At 42.7% G+C, this 19208-nt stretch overlaps 3 protein-coding genes across 5 annotated transcripts; 1 reads left to right on the top strand and 2 right to left on the bottom strand.

Moving 5' to 3' along the window:
• Positions 1-822: 822 nt before the first annotated feature.
• Positions 823-2896, bottom strand: LOC115691420 (peroxidase 43). Its single transcript, XM_030618045.2, has 4 exons — positions 2549-2896; positions 2188-2370; positions 1794-1956; positions 823-1354 (listed from the first exon to the last, which is right to left on the bottom strand). The coding sequence occupies exons 1-4, from the start codon at positions 2756-2758 to the stop codon at positions 933-935; spliced, it is 978 nt and encodes a 325-aa protein (XP_030473905.2). The 5' UTR covers positions 2759-2896; the 3' UTR covers positions 823-932.
• Positions 2897-5122: 2226 nt separating this feature from the next.
• On the bottom strand, positions 5123-10330 carry LOC115691419 (uncharacterized). Of its 3 annotated transcripts, none has more exons than XM_030618044.2 (6): positions 9877-10330; positions 8324-8535; positions 6759-7076; positions 6593-6667; positions 6337-6411; positions 5123-5962 (listed from the first exon to the last, which is right to left on the bottom strand). In XM_030618044.2, the coding sequence occupies exons 1-6, from the start codon at positions 10094-10096 to the stop codon at positions 5408-5410; spliced, it is 1455 nt and encodes a 484-aa protein (XP_030473904.2). In that variant the 5' UTR covers positions 10097-10330; the 3' UTR covers positions 5123-5407. The 3 variants fall into 3 exon arrangements, with proteins under 3 accessions (XP_030473904.2, XP_056159469.1, XP_056159468.1); XM_056303494.1 differs by having other exon boundaries at positions 9447-10016; XM_056303493.1 differs by lacking the exon at positions 9877-10330 and adding an exon at positions 8712-9440.
• Positions 10331-11474: 1144 nt separating this feature from the next.
• On the top strand, positions 11475-15833 carry LOC115691423 (glycine-rich RNA-binding protein RZ1A). Its single transcript, XM_030618046.2, has 4 exons — positions 11475-11775; positions 13050-13167; positions 14967-15500; positions 15575-15833. The coding sequence occupies exons 2-3, from the start codon at positions 13057-13059 to the stop codon at positions 15480-15482; spliced, it is 627 nt and encodes a 208-aa protein (XP_030473906.1). The 5' UTR covers positions 11475-11775; positions 13050-13056; the 3' UTR covers positions 15483-15500; positions 15575-15833.
• Positions 15834-19208: the final 3375 nt, after the last annotated feature.

Genomic DNA, 19208 nt, shown 5'->3' with positions numbered 1-19208 from the left:
GGCAAAACTATATTGATAAATCGTCAAAAGGTTTTGAACTAAATTGGTTAAATTAAAAAGTTTAGGATGAGATTGGCATTTGTACAATATTAGGACTTTCCGTCAATTATTTATATATTGAGGGTTATTTATTTGCTCTCATAATAGCGGCTAGGGGTGTCCAAAACGGACCGCCTCAATCGGAAACCGCTCGAACCGGACCAGATTGGCCGGTTTGATTAGGTTCCCGGGATCGGTCCGATTCTTGGTTCCTAAAAGTGGAACTAGTGTCCGGGCGGTCCGGTTCCCGGTTCCAAGGGGAACTCGACCGAACCGGACCAACCGGACCGGATCAAATACTTATGCCTTTTTTTTTTGTGATTATGTGTAGTTGGTATGGGGAATGCAATTCCAATTTTATAACATATGTGTAGTTTGCATGAAGAACACAATTTGCTGTCACATTGGCTCGAGTTGCACACTTTATTTTGTGATTATGTATAGTCAGTATGGAGAACACAGTTCTAATTTCCAAATATATTGTATCAAATAATGAGAAAACAAAAAGTTCAAGTTTCCGATCCTAGGACCAAACGGTCCGGTCCTCGGTTCCCAAATTTGGGAACCGTTCTCCCACTCCGGTTCTCGGTTCTACCTTAAAACCGGACTGGATCAGTAACCGATCACCCTTAATAGTGGTACTAAGCAATCATCCACCTAATTAATCGGAAAAATGTTTAAGCAATCTATGATTGATTGTATGGATAGTCGCGACGCTAACGTACTTCAAGAGCACTTAAAAATACGTACAAAAGTTGCAATTTCGGAACGCAGTGAAACTTTGTTAACATCATGTCTTTACAAATGGGACAATTAAGTCCAAATGATCTAGGACAACCTATTATTCATGGAGACCAATAAATGCACATGTAAGGTAAGATGTGATCGAGTAATTAGTTAAAAGATTTGCAAACCCGTCTGATCTCTCCATTCGAACCCGTCTTGACACCAATTTGACCCATCTTTACCATCGATTCGACGAAATCCGCTTCGAAGGAGGGCCTGAAGAGCGGGTTGAAGAGACCCACGTAAGATTCCATCACGCTCCGCGTCGCCGGGTCATCGTTTAGCTTCGCGTCCGACTCCAACACGGCCCATCCGCTTCTGATATTCCGGAGGATTCGGTCGTCGAATGTCCGCTCGCTGCCGTGATCGATTGCTATCCGCATGTTCACGTCGCCGTTCTGTGGGCACATCGACTTCAGCTCCGGCAAGAAGTCAGGGTCGATCGAACGATCCGATCCGCCGCCGGGCACGGAGTTGTACAGACGTTCCGTCATGAAGAAGCACGCGGTGGTTCCGATGGTATGCGCGGCTGAAACATGAAAATCGAAAGTGATGTAACGCATGCTAGAGATTTGCAGATTTGTTTTCTTCACTAATCAGTTCCAATATTTATTGGAAGGACTGTAGTCCTGCATGTATTTTAGAACTGTGAAATTGGGCTATGACTAAGCAAACGGGCATCTTTATTACTTCAAGTCTAATTGCAAAGAATCATCATTGAAGGGTGTATCGTGTGTGAAATTGAGGTCAGAGCATTATAAATCTGTTTGTTACCCATCAAAAACTAGCTATCGAGATTCTAAGTAACTTGCTCCAACTCGAACATGATGACTGATGACAACCTTTTTCATGTTATTTAGGCTTCCAAACCAACATCAGCTCACCATATCAGCATGACTACTGTGTGTGTGTGAGAGAGAGAGAGAGAGAGAGAGAGAGAGACAGAGAGACAGAGAGAGAGGGTGTACCGCTGAGGAGGACGAGGTCCCCGTCGGAGAGACCTTTCTCGGAGAACTTGGACTTGAGCTGTTGGATGGAGTCACCGACGTCCGGCATGTCTGCGGCCAGCGACACATTCGACACCCTCCCGTCCCGCCGCCCTGTCGGCACCTCATAAGCCGGCCCATTTGCCTTCGCATATCAATATCAGCGTGTTATCAGCTTTTCACGTCACTTCATGAACTCATTTTAACAATTCGTGTTCCATGTTCTTTCATGATCCCTAATCACGAGTGCATGGACGATCCGTCCTAGACACGCTAGGAAATTGACTCGCAATACATATATTTGTGATTATCCTCAACAGATAATTCGTATATACATGCAAATCAAAGAAAACACACAAATAAAAGACAGACGAACCGTCGCGACAGCATCTCTAGCCGCTAAGGCGACGATGTCGGCGCACGAGACGATGCCGGGGCACGCGGCCTCGAGTTGCTGCTTGGCTTCCTCAATCACATCGAATCCGCCCACCCCTTGGTGCCCGAACGCATTCCTCTCCGCACTTTGCCCGTTCTCTATAAGAATCGAACCATCACATCCCTATCACACACACACACATCATCAAAATCACAAGATCAATCTTAAACATTCTCATTTCTAAACAAAAGATCTTATCAACGAGCATCTATCTATCTATCAAGAATCTATCAACTTTCGAAGCATTACTAGTCGTAATGTGAGAAAAGCAGTATGTTGCGGGAGAGCGAGAGAGCGACACCTCGACGAAGCAGTCATGGAAGTGAAGGCGAAGCAAGACCGCGGCCGTGTTGGGGTTGGAGATGACCGCATTTCTAACGACGGATCTCACGACGGGCTCGGCGGAAGGGCAGGTTTCGCGGTAGAAGCCGACTCCGAGCTGGGCATTACCCTCTCCCATCAAGCAACAATAAGCAACAAGTGTAAGAACCCACGAGAGCTCTCGATCCATGGAAGTTCGAGGTTGGAAAAAGATCGCAAGGGAGGAGGAAGAGGGAGAAGGCGAAGATGAAAAGGACTGAAGGAGAGAGATGGAGGAGAGACTTAATGAGAGGGAGGGGGACGGAGACGTGAGGCAGCTCAAGAGCTGACAACGTTGGTGTTAGCAATGTGTCAACCAAACTGCATGGCGCTTTGTCACCTTCCCCCGTCTCTGCTTTTGACTTTCCAGGAAAAGGACACGGTTTTCCTGCGCTTGTCCCAAGGACATCATAAATTAGATACAATATGGGATAATGAAACAAACAGTATATGAATTTTGATCCAATGCATAATTTAGTCCTTGAATTTTTAATTTGTTCAATGTAATCCCTGAACTTTAGGCTAATATTCAGTGTGGTCCTTGAACTTTTAATTTGTTCAATGTCATTCTCGAACTTTTGGTACATGTTCAATTCAGTCCCTGAACTATATGAAAATGTTCAATATAATCCCTGAACTTGAATTAATGGAAAGGACTATATTGAACATTTTCATATAATTCAGGAACTGAATTAAATATGTACCAAAAGTTCGGGAATAATATTGAACAAATTTCAAGAGACTCAATAAACTATTCTTTTTCCTACATCGTCCCTGCACTAAATTGTTTTCACAACATGCATTCCGTGTCGACAAGCAATTCAAAATGTCTCAACTTTTTTTAGGTCGGATTCGAGTCAGATTGTAATGATTTGGAGCACTTCTTTTTATTTTTACACTATTTCGAAAATCCAAGGACTCAATTGTATGGATATGTAAAATACATAATTTTCAATTTCATACTCGATTTCATGGGTACGTATCAAATTCCATGGAAAGCCATATTCGATGAAAGTTGTATGTACGGCTTGAAGGGAGATCTTTCTTTCATATATTCCATCAACACGCTAAAGTGTTCTCGTGTCATGGTGGGGAAAATTACCAAAAAAGTCCTAAACCTATTGCAATTGTGTCAATTCGCTTAAACCTTTTTTTTTGGCTAATTCAGTCCTAAACCTTTTGCAATTGTGTCAATTCAGTCCATCCGGCCACTTTTGCCCGGCCGGCGCTGATGTGGACGCCGGCCGGTGCCGGACGATTGACGTGGTAATATTTTAATTTTTTTAAATTTTTTTCCTTCTCTTTTATTTTTTTTTCTTTTCCTTCTTCCCCCTGGCCGGTCCGGCCCGGGGGAAGGCTCACCGGCGAGGTGACCTCGCTGGCCACTGGGAACTGGCGAGGGCAAGCCTCGCCCAGCTTCGATGAGGGCGAAGCTCGCCATGGTTGTGCGACGGCGAGGGCCAAGCTCGCCATGGTTGGGCGAGCTCGACCTCGCTCGAGTGCCGCGAGCTCGACCCTAGCTCGGGTGCCGCGAGCTCGAGCCTTGCTCAGGTCTGGCGAGGTCGAGCCTCGCCATGGCTGTGCAACTGCAAGGCTCGCCCTTGCTGGTACTGGCGAGGGCGGAGCTTGAAATTTTTTTTATTTTTTTCCTTTCTTTGTTTTCTTTTTTTGGCCTTTCCTTCTTCCCCTGGTGTGGTGGCCGGACCGGCCAGGGGCTAGTGCCAGCGAGGTCTTGCCGGCCATTGGGGAGGCTTGCCCTCGCCGGCACTGGCGAGGGCGGACTTCGCCATGGCCGGGTGAGCTCGACCTCGCCCGACCATGGCGAAGCTCGCCCTTCGCCGATGGGTGAGTCGAGTTCGCCCAACGCGGTGAGCAAAGCTCGCCCGGCCATGGCCGGCTTCGCCCTCGCTAGGCCTCGCGTAGCTGGGTGAGGCTCACCCTTGCCGGTGCCCCAATGGCCGATGAGACTCCCCTTGGCTGGACCGGCCAAGGGGAAGAAGGAAACGAAAAAAAACAAAAAAAGAGAAAGGAAAAAAATAAAAATTAAATTAAAATATTGCCACATCAGCCGACTGGCATCCATGTCAGCGCCGACTGGATAAAAGTGGCCGGATGGACTGAATTGACACAATTACAAAAGGTTTAAGACTGAATTGGCTAAAAAAAAAAATTTAGGACTGAATTGGCATAATTGCACTAGATTTAGGACTTTTTTGGTAATTTTCCTTGTCATGATATGTTGCTCCAAGAACATTTCCAATGACTATTGACCGCTATGGTTGCAATTCCTTGTACCGTTTGGAGAAAATAGTTCAAATGTGTAAATCAATCGAATGCGCATGCAATTTGTATTAGATTCAGAAAGACCTGAAAACACAACATTAGAGGAATCTCTTGTGACCACCCACGATCAGAAGTCATGATGAACTTTCCTCGATCAACAATTAGAAAATGCGACTACTCGCGATCTGGTGACTGAAACTACTAGTTCTAGAAGAACACAAAGATAATGTCCTCATCAGAAATCATACATGCATAGGTTAGACTGGGATTAATGATCATCTGTATCGCAACTTAATATGATGAACAAATATTGAGTGCCAAGAATACAAGGTAAACTAAGATGGGATCTGTGTGGAAGGCAGTGTCGTCTCTTTCATACTGAGAAGGAACAAAATGCATCAGTAAATTGAATTGCTTAAATTGACGAGGGCACTGCATGATTAGTTTATAACTTCACTCCATTGTCAAGGAATCTCTCTCTCTTGTCTAATAGCCTATTAAATTCTGCTTTCGGGAACTACACATATTTTCCTCTATACTTCGGCTTTGTTTCTTTACTAACTTTGGTGTCGCCCTCTGCAATGAATACCGACTCACCAGGGCTAAAAACCGCAGAATGAAGATTACCGTCTTCCAACCACTTTAGGTGGTTTTCCTTGAACTCCAGATGTTTAAGCCTAGCCGCTTCTTCGATTTCCTTGGTGTAAGGACTTCTCTTCACCATTGTGAGTAAAACCCGGCTATATCGTGAACTTAATATCTGTTCCGAAGCTGAAACCAATACAAAACATGGGTGCTCCGGGAAATGGTTTTCTGGGGACTCGTCTTCCCTCAATACGGGATAGAAGAACACTAGCCTGCCATTAAGTACGAGCATTTTAGCGGCGATGTCGAGCAAATCGTGCACACATTCTACCAAGCTGTAAGCTGCAGTCGACGGTATGTGATCTGTCCTCTTGTCATCGGGAACAGTGTAAGGGCCCACAACCCCCTTTAGTAATTTACGGCCACCAGACTTACGTCCTCCAGCACGAACTCCATAAGGAGGATCACAGATTATGGCATCAAATACCTACAAAATTAACATGAGAGAACGTTACCCGACAAAGGAGGAAAGCGAGATAGGAAAAATTAACCTTAGTTGTGCTTGAAGGAAACAAATAAAACTCAGTTGTGACTATTATTAGCGTCACTAACACAAATAACGAAATCCAGCTTGGATCCTCATCATGGCATTGATCTGCTGAAAAGTTCAGTAGCATTACCCTCCATCTCATCTTTAAAGTGGAAGATCCTAAGTAAAAACCAGGTTCCTGAAGGTACTACTGAACTTGATGGTACTCACAGAGGATGATGAATTACAATAAGATTCTCCTGATAAGAGCAAAGCCACCAAATCTTTTCACTTAATTACAAGAATGAAAAGGAAAGACCGCAGGCACTTACTTCTTTTAACCCAGGACGCCATGGAGGCAGGTTATTATCGGCCCTTAACAAACCAATTGGCATAGGCAATCCATACTGCAAGGAGGGAATAAGTGATATGTTAGGTTTGTGCCTCCTTGATGGTCATCCATGAACTTTGTTCACTTAGCCAAACGAGAAAGTTCTAAGTTCCTGTGCGCAGTTAATATTTTAGTTATTTAGACCCAGCTAGACATCACAAAGCAATTCAAATCACACTAACAAATGCTAAGGGTACCTGCTTAAAGTTACTCCAGACATTACAATCAGGTCCACGCCCATCACGCACTACCCTAATATCAATGTCTGCACCCTGAAAGTTTCATGTCAGTTAAAAGGCAAGAGAATGTTTCTCCATTCAACTAGCTCCTTGTCTACTTCAACGTGGAGAGAAGAGCACGAACCAAGGTCATTGCTCCAAAATGAGCTGCCGCAATAAGAATGCTTCCAGTACCAACAAAAGGATCATAAACAAGTTTCTCTGATTTTACCATTGCTTGATTGGCCATCAAGAAAGCCATTTCTGCATCCATGGCGGTAGGGCCAAGGTAGGTTCGACTTTTAAGCTGATATGTGGGCAAAAGCTTCCGGTCAGCACCACCAACTTCACGGCCAAAAAATATCCTCTTCTGAACCACTGGAGGGAGACCATTGTTGGCTCCATAATCATCTGTTTCCATGAGCCAGAACTTGTGAACTGGATTCCTTAGATTGACTCGTCCCTGCAACAATTTACACCAGCTTATACTTCCCACAGGGACCACAAACAGGTTATATTCTTTCAACGAGAAGCTGATTGAAAATAACTGGCAGATCATTAAGTATTTGAAAAGACAATTATATATGAGATTACCTCACAATCTTATCAACACGTCTGACAAGGAAAACTCACAAGCAAAAAGAGGTTTGTTGACCGGATGATTATCAGTTTCATTCAGTTATTACATGACAGGGTTAAAATGGAGAACAGGAGTCCAGTGTTTACTAACCCAAGTATGCTACATACTTTACCAATCTAAAGAATATTAAGAGTCCCACCATTCAGCAATAAAACATTCAAAAGTAAAAAATAAAAATTCCCCAATCTCAGTCATGAGTCCTCACTTGGATAATCACTGTCATCTATCACAATCAGCAACAACCTGAATAACCAAATAAACTCCCAGAGCTTGATTTTCTTAATACCAATTTCCTGCTTTTATCAGATCATTGACTACTTGCTCATCTACCAAAGTCTAAAATCAAGACTTCAAAGAAATAGATCCATGCATTTCGGACAATGAATAGGTAGTGGCCATATGATTTTTTAGGCACTGGCAGTTGAGTATTGCAGCCTGGCCTCACACTGTGAAAATGCCTTCTAGGGATATGGATAAAAGAAAAATCCACTCGGTCAGATTGGTATAAAGATCTGATTTATAGCTTGAAGATAATTAGAATTTCATTATGTGACTGAAGAGTACGTGTAAGTACCTTATCCATGCATTTGAGGGAGTTTATAATTTGGCTGAGATGCAGATTCCTTCTGACATTGACTAATTTTATAAAGCTTACCCAAAAGTAACATTATTGAACGTTTATGTATTTATTAACACCTTGACAATTTCTTTTCTGAAATTGAACAGCAACCAAAGCTTAGCAGAAGTAAACATCTACCACCTCTCAAAATCAGTAACCATGTTTAAAGGAAACTAGCATATCGCAGTTACAATAAGGACAAAAATTTTCCAGCTTTAACCGTCCACGGAGTATCATCGTTATTTTATACAGTAAGTCTGCATTGGTCCTTTAGGACAGTTGATCACATGCATGAGCTCCCAGGACCAAAGGCTCAAAATTCAAGGCCTTTGATGCACCATCCATATTCCCAATAATATCAACATATGGATTTGCACACACGAGAAATTCAACTTTCAAATCCACAATTTAGCATTTGAAGATCCTCAAGACATAAAACATGGTAACGCACCTTGAATGGGATGTATGCAAGACTTTGAATGCGTTCATTTTGCTCCTGAAAGCTAATGACCTTCCCAAAACTGTCAACCGTGATTCTGAATGTGCTTTCAGAAGTCAGATATGGTAGCTTACGCTCATCAGGGTAATTGTTTATAGCATCTTCTAGTTCTTTGTAGCTGTCTCCTTCTCCCCAGAGTTCATATATACCCTTGACAAGTATACCTACAATTATGCAAATCCAAGAAGACAAAGCTAAGTTTCTTGCCATGAACACAATTAAGTCGATAGATTGATGAGTTACTCAATAGAACCACTAAAGGAAGAAGATATGTTTATTAGAGCCACTGTTATAGCATTAACTGCAAGAAAGCGATATAAGAAGAATATATCAACAATACTAGTACTAACTGGTCTCTTCCAGGCTTCCAGCAGACAAAAGCTCATTTATTAATTCTATGGAAAAGAAATGGATTATTGTCCTAATGCTTGCTGGTGATGATGGCTATAAATCAGGTGGACAACGTACAATTAACATTGTGCGCTGCAGAGACTGGTTAACTATTAAGCAACAAAAGCTTTCTGTTTGTCGACAAGTTTAGTTCCATCTCCAGCATAATTTCATATCAAGTGATAAAACAAAGATGATCATCATGTTGATATTTAAGGCGTATGACGGAAAGATAAAAAATTGAATCAGCATCTTTTAAAGGAGGAGATAAAGTTCCAAAATTCATCATCTTTCACTTCAAGGTAAACTCCCACGGCAAGTATTTAACAGAAAGTTAGAAGTAAGAACCCCTATCTCATGATTCAAGCATGAAGTGGTTAATTAAACCTTAAAGATCATTCTGAAGCCATCTCATGTGCCTAGGTATGTCATATCTTTGTCTCTCATCTATTATGTCCAGGTACATCTTTCATCTTTCAATACATTGAACAAAAATGAACGATTCCATTTAACCGATGGCAGAAATGTTTTAGCAGATATGCCGTGACATGACATCTCTAAGCCCACAGGAAACTAGCCAACTATAGAGTCGACATTCCTTTTCTTATATCTAGATTTCACTATGATTCTGTACATTGGCGATGATTTTTCATTAAAATCTCAAAAAATGCCAGAGAGATGTTACCAACAGATACCATAATTAATCACCAATGGGTATCTGATGAGCACACTTGAGACATGATTGCTACCTCCAGATTTAACAAAAGATGCAAGGCTGCATCCACAACGCAATCATCCAACCCATCATTCCGACTCGTGCCTAACAAAGCCGTGCATTACGGCGTATGAATGCAGATAATCCTAGCAGAGCTACTGCTTCTGCAAATTATATAGGAGCCTTCACATCTCTATGCACGGAAACGAATTCACACCAGATGCCAAAAGAGCAGTCGGGTCGATCAAATGCAATGAATTAGATAACAGCTCCTCTAGGTCTTTACAGGTGAATATCAAAACAGAAGATTCACAGCTCCAACGATTGTCATTCCCAGCCCACTGGTTTTCACCCACGCGAACATCATGAAAGAGGGGAAAAAAAAAAAAACAAAACCCACTTCGATTGGCGACATCGCGAGCGACGTCCTCGGAAGGGAGGTTGACGAAGTGGAAAGGAGAGTCGGGATGGTGGTGCTCCGGCAGCCTCCACTCCAAGTGCTCCGCCCCGTCCTCCCGCCCGCCGTCGGAATCGAACGCACCGAACATCCGGGCGAGAGACTCGAACTCCGGTTTCCGGTAATCCAGCAACCGGTGGTAGAACACGCACAGGTACCACATTTCTCCCGCGCTCTTCCTTCTTCCCCCCCTTCGCCGATCGTTTCTCTGCTTCCAGGTGAGCTAAGCGGGAGCCAGCCTATACGCTCCGGCGGCGAAGCGGCGACGGCGAAGCTGCGGCGGCGGCGGTTGCGGCGGCGCTGGAGGAGGAGGAGGTGGTTGCGGAAGGGCAAGAAGGAGGAGGAGAAGAGGGACCGGCCGGAACTGAAAGTAGCTTCGCTTGGCAAAACCCAAAACCCTGGCGCACTCGAGGGACGTGAATAGCGACGGTCAAAATTCGACGGACAACTCTTTCCAAGAATTATACTTAGATCCCCATATTTTATAGATTATCGCAATTTGGTCCCCACAAATATTCCCAATTTTGGTATCGATTCCTGCTTTTCTGTTTTTTTTATTCTAAAGTTTTTTGCACCCAAGATCAAATTCTCGCCGAGACTTTAGTCACGGAATAAGAGTTGATTCGTGACTAGCGGGTGTCGGTTGAGAAGGGCAAATTTTATTCGCTTCGCACGTTCTCCATTAATAGTCGTTTATCGATTATTTGTGTCGATTCTCCTAAGCATAAAATGACTTCGATTCTTCGAAAATGTCATACGAGTGAGGATTTCAGAAGTCTCGCATTTAAGAAAAGTTGAAGTGTGTGTTGCAAGATTTAGATTAAACGAAAAGTCAAAGTCAATCTAGACATGTACATATGTTAAGAAAATTCAGATTTTATTAGGGGTGAGGGGTTTCAGGTTCTGTTTAGGTTCTACCTAGAACCTGAAACTTATAAAGTTGAGATAGGCTTCCCGAAACCTGAAACTCACTTTGCATATCAAAAAACTTGAAACCTACTCTGTCACAGGTTCCAATGTCTACTCAAGTTCCACATGTACTCTTAATTTGACGATTGTAGCAAATCATCACCTCTAATGACCACCATTCATTACAATCCACTAATCACAACTTATATTTAGACACACGAAGAATATAAAATATTAACAAAATACAAAAATCTCAATCATGGATATCGTCGGAAATGGAAGCTTACACTAGCGTTTTTAAATTACATACTCATCACTGGATGCCATGAAACGCCGCGGGATATAAAACGGGAAAACACAAAGGCTTGTTCATTGGAACCTAGAACCTGCCCTGTATACCTTAAAACCTGGATTCCACCGGGTCCAATTCTCAAGTTTCCGATTCTATCCTGAAATCATGCTCACGCCTAGATTTTATGTTCAATAAAAGTTAAAAGATTACGAGGAGGGTAAAGATTTAGAGGAAGAGAAAAGGTCAAAAGCAAATGTGAAATTTGGGCCACTAAAAACATTGAAAAAAAGAGACAAAAATGCAATGGCACCCAAAAAGGGGAACTTTTACAAACGGGGTGGGGGGGCCATGGAGAGAGGAGCGCATGCAGGGTAAGACTACCCTGCAGCTCCTTTTACCGGAGATTTCCTCGGCCGCGTCCCGAAATTGCCCTCGTCAGCCGGCCATTTGCATCTGATGCTGATTCCCTCCTTCCCTCCCCTCCCCTTTTACCTTTTCTAGGGTTTCTTCTTCTTCTTCTCCTTCGTCTTCGTCTCCGTCTCCGTCTTCTTCGTCTTCGCTGCTGCACGAGAGCGAGGTGAACCGAGCTTGACCGAGTCGCCTGATCGCCGCCCCCGCTCCGCTCTCCGTCTCGGTCCTCCGTAAGTCGGCCCCCCTCCCCTTTGCCGGATCCGCTTCTCGTTTCGCTCTTTCCTCGGGGCTCTCCTCGCGGGGGAGTTCCGCGCGGGTGTGATTGGTTCGGGTTTGAGTAGGTTTTGTTGTTGATGATCGCGTTGAGCTTTGGTGGAGCTTGATTACGGTTCGCGAAGCATATGTGCTGTGGAGGCTTGGGGACGTGAATGAATTCTTGATGTTTATCGGAATACCGAAGTAACCCGATGGGTTAAAATTTTGTCGCTCTTGTGAGAGCTCAGTTGCCGTGGACGAAACGGTTCGGGGTCTAAGAAATTTTCCCTTTCTCGGTCTGATATTCGACGGCAGTTAGTTCATGTTGGGAAATTCTCCTTCTTGGGCCAGGTAGCAAAGGAAAGGTGTTCAATTTGAGCTAATATGGAAGCGAGGATTGTCCTTAAATGGTCTTATCATAGGGCTGCCTGTCTTTATCCACCAGGAGTGGATCTTCTCTAGCTTTTTGTTGCTTGATAAATCTGTTAGCTGCGTCGATTTTGTGTGAAATAATCTGCTGATTGAATAAAAGAGTATATTAGTGTGTGGGTTTACTTGTTCGGTTGCTGTTGATTTCTCCTTGAATGGACTGAGATGTCGTAGTATGGATAGCTCCTAATGGAATGACAGACCATTCTCATTTTGAATGGACTTTTCAAGCTATCATTGGCATTTCACTCCATGTTGCCATGATGAAGAAAGTAGAACATCTTTTAAGGATGACTTTCTTAGGTGGTTAAAGGAAATTTATTAACAGATGTAACGTTACTGTTTGTAAAAGCAATTGTATGTGTGCATTGAAGAATTTCGTCAATAAATACTTGTGCAAACCTATGCCAAGTAGGCCCTGTGGCGTGATGGTAGTTTAAGAATCTTACCTCGAGAAGCTACTTGTTCTGGTTCTTTTCTCTATGTGCTATGGTTTTTTGGAGGTAAAAAGTTCTTTACAATGGTTAAATATTGTCCAAGCTTGTTGATTGCGCTTTGATGCACGAGCCCACATGGTCTGGTTTAAAAATCACTGACTAATGTACTTGAACTCGTGGATCGCTATAGTTCATTCAGTTATTCACTGTCCTTTATTCTACCTTATCTTCACGAGAATCTAAGTTTATTAATGCTCGACATTTACTTCATACTTGTGGGTGAGCTGATTTCTTCTCTATTTCTTGGGCAATTGCATTATACTTGCCATGCTTTTTCTCTACATTTTGGTAATACCATGCCTAACATCACTCATTAAATTTAGGTAGAAGATGTCAGAAGAGGTGGAGTTCCGCTGCTATATTGGTGGCCTTTCATGGTCAACATCTGATAGAGGTCTAAAAGATGCTTTTGAAAAGTTTGGCCATCTGCTTGAGGCGAAGGTACAATTTTTCGGCATCTATTGAATGTTTACGGTCTTTATCCATACGGTAACCATTAGACATATATGACTGCCTCCTAGCTTCTACAAATGTCTTTTATGGTGGTAGGGCATTTGATACTTCATGCTTTATAAGTTGCATGCCAAAGCAACAGGCCTTCTCTCTAACTGATATCAGGAAATTTAGATACTTTAATTCGTTTGCAAAATTATTTTAACCTACATCCAATTGGTACGATTGGTAACTACACGATAGTTTGATGTCATTAACCTTTGCAGCTAAATGAGGCTTGGCCGCATAGTTTTATCGTGGTGAATAAGTAGAAGATGCTTCAAACTTGCATAATCTATCTTAACAGGCAATCTTCGATTGTGTTTAAGTAATTGGTGCTCGTGTTATGTTGCTGTCGAACCCCATTCATGTTACGTTTTATAGATGTGAATATTATCATTTATGGGATGTGCTTGAACCAACATCCGAGTGATACAGGAGTGGGACAAATTGTTGGTAGGATCTTTAAACTTCTCGATCTACCACATTCTCAACCATACAGGTGGCTTGGATTGATAAGGCTACTATTTGTAGATCAAGCAATGTCTTCTTTCTTTCCAAGATGGTGCTTGCAATGACTTTACCTTTTCTCTGTCATCTTGACTCGAGTTTCATGTCATTAGTCAGCCTTGGCTTTATGATAATTACATGAACCCCAACATGCAAAAAGAATATAGCACTGTCTTTTGGAAACAAAGTGATTGTTCTTATAAGGATAAGTTTGGTCGAGATACCTTTTACCATGCTTTCAGCGGACATCTTAACTTGGTCCATGATGTTATTGATGTATATAATGAGTTGGGGTTTACTCACTTAAGGTGCAGTTCCTTGTCATCAGAAAAAAACAAAAGGCAAAAAGGTAAAGTAACAAGTAAAGCTGTTGGGGACTACCGTAAAAAGTTCTTTTTTTTTGAAATTGAACTGGTAACTTTAGGAGCTTTAGAGGCTAATAGTATTGCTTTTTCAATGGATCAGAGTTGATACCCTGTGTTCATTGGCTGAACTCACCAAGTTTTGTATTGGTGCTCTTATCTGCAAATTGTTTTTTTGTCATCTATTAAAAATATTGTAGACTCATTTTATAGATCAGTAGACAGAACAAATCTAGCGATGGAAATGTGTGGGGGAAGTTCTATTTTCCACTGTGATCTAGTGTGGGTCCCAATATTTGGTAATTTGATTGGTAAGGTCTAGTGCAGTGAGTATGGGCAATAACTGCTCTAGCATTATGGTTAGTTTGTATGTTTAGTATGTTAACTCTAGAAACCAAAGCTTTTCATTTTCTGGAACATGGGATGCTTCTTTGCTGCAATTTCATGAAATTATATTTGGTATCATTACTATCCTTGATATGATAATGTGGTGATGAGGAAAGCATGTTAATATCATATAGGCGTAATTGCAAAGACCATCCTCCATTTTGCTCTTCATTTCAAATACGCTCCTCACATTTCAAAGTCTACATTGTGCATCTCCTCAACCTAAAATGACCTATTTGCCCTTATGCACGCCTGAAATCTACACCTAGAAAGTGAAATCCAATGTTGAGGATGGGGTAATTTTGGGAAATGTGTGTGGGTGGGAGGTGCAACTTGAAATCCAATAAAAACAAAAAGTGAAAATGGTAGTTGTAGGTTTTGAATGTAAGAAGGGGGTGTTTGATATAAGGAGCAAAGTTGAGGATGATATTTGTAGTTTTCCCTTTCTTATGATACAAACTGACTCCGAGAAGAATATTTTTAATGCAGGTGGTGATGGACAAGTTCTCTGGACGCTCCCGTGGATTTGGTTTTGTAACTTTTGATGAGAAGCAAGCAATGGAAGAGGCTATTGAGGCTATGAATGGGATGGACTTGGATGGAAGAAATATTATTGTGGAAAAAGCTCAGCCTCAAGGTTCGGGTAGAGACCAAGATGGTGATCGCAGTCGTGATCGTGGTCGTGATCGTGGCCCTAATCGGGACTATGGTGGTGGCCGTGGAGGTGGAGGTGGAGAGTGCTTTAAGTGTGGCAAACCTGGGCATTTTGCAAGGGAGTGTCCTAGTGAAGGGGGCAGAGGAGGTAAGTATGGGGGGAGGGATGACAGGTATGGAGGAGGAGGAGGAGATGGTGGTGGGCGCTATGGTCCTGATCGAAATGGTGATCGATCTGGCGGGCGCAATAGGGATAGCGGTACCCGAGGAGGATCGGGAAATGACCGCTATAGTCGGGACCGTTCTGGTCCCTATGAACGTCGTAGTACAGGAAACTTCCGTTCGGGGTAGAAATAATACTCCGGATAGGTATGCTCTCAATCGTTTCCAGTCATAGTAAAGCAGTTGATCTGTGCTGATTGAAAAATATTTTGTGCTTGTAGAAAACAATTGGAGGTACTGCTGTTACTTGCTGGAGGTGTCAAAGTCTCTTCTGTCGCATCTCTTCGTGGTTGTCTGGGTGGACGAATCGGCTTGATCAGTCTTTGATGTGCGAACTATGGCTAAAGGATTCAACTGTTTAATGTCCGTGAACGCTCGTTTTGATGTTTTGGTCTGATGACATTGCTTGCTTGACTTCAACAATCAAATTTGGTCTTACTCTATCAATGCTATGATGGGTACTGGATTCTCTTTCGGTTACATGCTTTAGCACTTGCAAATCCATCTGAGATCCATCTTGGTTGACTTCTTCATTGGCATTTGCGACTGCGGAGTGCGGACAGCTTTTCAGTGTCTAGATGGCTCTTTTGAGGATAGGGCGAGAGATTCACCTGCGGAAGTAATGCCTTCTCTCTTTGCAAAAGAGAAGCTGCCTTTGAAATGAATGCCCATTTTGGCTACGATTTTTCAAATGTCTAACTTTTTGAAACGGAGTTAAACGGGTAAACTCTATGTTTTCTTATTCACATTTAGTATGTGAGCTTTCTATCTTTAGTTTGCACTATATTAACTCTGCTAAGCTTTTGGCAGGATTCTTGGCTGTTTGTGGTGTTTTGATACACGGTCCCATTACTTTCATGTCGTAGGACGTGGTTTTAGTCTTATAAATTCTGAAAAGTCCTTTTGGCCTCAAGAAGCTATTCCTATATGCAATTAACTCGGTAAAATTCCGTCTCACCTTCCACACACTGTACTGATGGAGGAGTTCCTTTCTCAGTAAAACGCGGAGATCTTTTGGAAGCTTTGGTGAGCATGGCAATTTGATTTGCATTGTCTTCTTCCTAGCAATCTCCTGTCTTGTATCACCATCTTCAGTGGAAGATTGCTGGTCTCTGTCTCCTCCGTGTGCATGGTGCTGCTATCTTGTTAGGTTTCCTGGATAAGTTTCCCCTTCAGGTGTAATGACGGCTCTCCCTTTGAAATGGCAATTTTGCTTGATACACACGGTTCTTTTTGCTTGGGCAGCTGTGCGTGCATCGACTTGCATTTCTGCATTAATGATCATTGCCGCACACTTTCAGCCGGCCATTTGTGATTGCTCATGTATTTTGCCCTAATTCTTTTAGAAGTTGTGCTTGCTCCAATCTGAGATTGGCTCTGGGTTTGTGACTCCTTGGGTTTACTCTTGGCATAAGCATAAACTGGACACGATCATCTCCTTTTCAGTGGGCAGTCTTTTTCTCTACAGTGACTTGTCAAAGTTTATTGTGCATTTTCAACAATGGCTCTGTAAATGAATATTTTCCTGCTATGTTAGAAAATTTGGAGATCAAATTTGCAATTTCATCATTGTGCTGAGCAGGAATTTCATCAAACTATTGGGAGATTTTCAAGTAGAGCTTGACGATACATTCTGTCAATTTTCTGTTATTCTATGTGACTTTCTTTACAGTTGGTTCTTTAGTCTCAGAGCTAGTCACATACATAACTTGATCCTCAGATGTCAAGGATCTTCTTAGATTTTGTTTGTTTGTTTGGTCGACCTAAAATAGATTCTTCATGATGTCAAAATCATTTCATAATTTTGTAAAAGAAAAAGCGGGGAGGTAAAATAGGAAACCCAAAGGACCGCAATGAGATAGTACGAGGATCTGAATCATCGGACTATGAAGTACAAGAATGTCATTGGAACACGGTGACCAAATCACCAAGAGTTATTATAACTATTTAAGAAAATTCAAGAAGTGGAATAAAATTACGTAGGGCTCAGCTGGGAGTGAAATGCCCGTGAGCTCATACGGAAGAGGTGACCATACTTGCAAGCATGTACCGCATCTTCATGCGGCGAAACTCCATCTTCATAAGCTCTATTATCTTCTGTCTCATCTTCTCCATTATCCTCCGATGCTTCCCCTGCTTCAGCCTCCACACAGCCCTAGTGCGTGCGGTAATCGTAGCCTGTGTGATAGTAGTGCCATCAATCCTCGGCGATGTTCCCCTGGCACACGTCGCTGATCAGGCTTTACTGTTGCATTAGGAATAATACAACGTGAAAGGGTGCTTAGGGTCCTCGCGCTTTGCCTTTGCCGCCAAGTCGGGACACTCCTGGTGGAGGTCATACTGGCAGATCAAGCAGTGGTAGGAGGATGTGTCCCCATCGTCCCCAAAGCTCGGTGACCTGGTGAAGTCCTGAGCCGGGGATTGGTGCTCAAGGCAGGACGGAAAGAGCGAGGAAGCATAGCTGGCGCGTGGGGGAACAATCCCCGGGGGAAGGATAGAGTCGTTAGCACAATGACCATGGAGGTCCAAGTCGCACGGGGCGCAAGCGTCAGAGAAGCCAGCGCCGGGGAGACGGTAGGTGCCCCGGAGGAAGGAGAGAGGGGTAGGTGGGGTAGGGCATTAGACCTTCTTATATCTCGGCCTTATTATGAATTGACTATGATTGTTGTCTCTGCACCCAAAGAGAAATAAAGAATGATTACTTCAAAATTATATGAAAATTAGCTTATCATCAAAAAGTCATTGCATCTAAATGCTTATATCTTGTGAATTAGCCAGCTGTCCAACTTCGACCAAAACAATATAATAAGGCCAAGAAATATGTGAACAGAATATTCTAAAACAGCAGTTAATCCATGACTGAACTTACGTACAAATCATTATTCCAAACAAAAACAAGCAAAAATCGCATTATAAAAAGAAATAGTAGCGTCACTTCAAAGGCTTAATTTTCAATATTTTCTAGCAGGTGAAATGCGATGCCTGCAAACTCTATAAAACACTCATAGTCAAAGATTCAGAACTCTATGAAATCAAGAATATTCTCATATTCCCATTTATATAATTTGGATACCGCTTCACATGCACAACAAAAGAGACTTGAGCTGAGAACACTTCGTTAGAAATCCTCATGGACCTTCCCTATAGAGGTCGAGCTTTATTAAGGTCATTCTCATGCTTAACTACCATCATTCTTCTCTTTTGTAGTGTCCTAGCTTCAGCAAAAACTAGGGGGGATGAGACCGATCGGCTCGCTTTGCATGAATTCAAGGCTAAAATAGCCGATCCCGATGGTGTTTTGAGCTTGTGGAACGATACTAGCCACTTTTGTGAGTGGTATGGTGTCACATGTGGTCGTAAACACCGAAGAGTCACCATATTGGTCCTACACTCCAAGCACCTCTCCGGGGTCGTCGCACCCCATATTGGTAATATGAGCTTTTTGAGGGAAGTCCATATGTAGAACAACAGTTTATGCTCCGAAATTCCCTCGCATTTCGGCAGCTTATTTCGATTGCAGAAGTTGTCCCTTCATAACAACTTGTTCAGCGGACATATCCCTTCGAATCTCTCTCGTTGCTCTAATTCGCTCTATCTTAACTTAGGCTTCAATACGCTTGAAGGAAATTTGCCTAGAGAACTAGGCTCCTTATCCAAGCTCCAAAAACTTATACTTCAAGCCAATAGCTTGATGGGAAACATTCCGCCGTCATTTGGAAACTTATCCTCTCTTCAAGTCTTCACAACAGTTTCAAACAACCTCGGTGGTATGATTCCAGAGACTCTAGGCCGGCTTAGAAATCTAAACATCCTCGTTCTTAGACTGAATAAATTTGTTGATGCGATTCCTATCTC

The sequence above is a fragment of the Syzygium oleosum genome, unplaced genomic scaffold (assembly GCF_021117445.2).
Source record: "Syzygium oleosum isolate NSW1041296 unplaced genomic scaffold, Sole_v2.1 Sole_v2.27, whole genome shotgun sequence".
Lineage (NCBI taxonomy): Eukaryota > Viridiplantae > Streptophyta > Magnoliopsida > Myrtales > Myrtaceae > Syzygium > Syzygium oleosum.
Note: the sequence above shows the minus strand (reverse complement) of the source record. Positions and strands in the feature narration are given on the sequence as shown.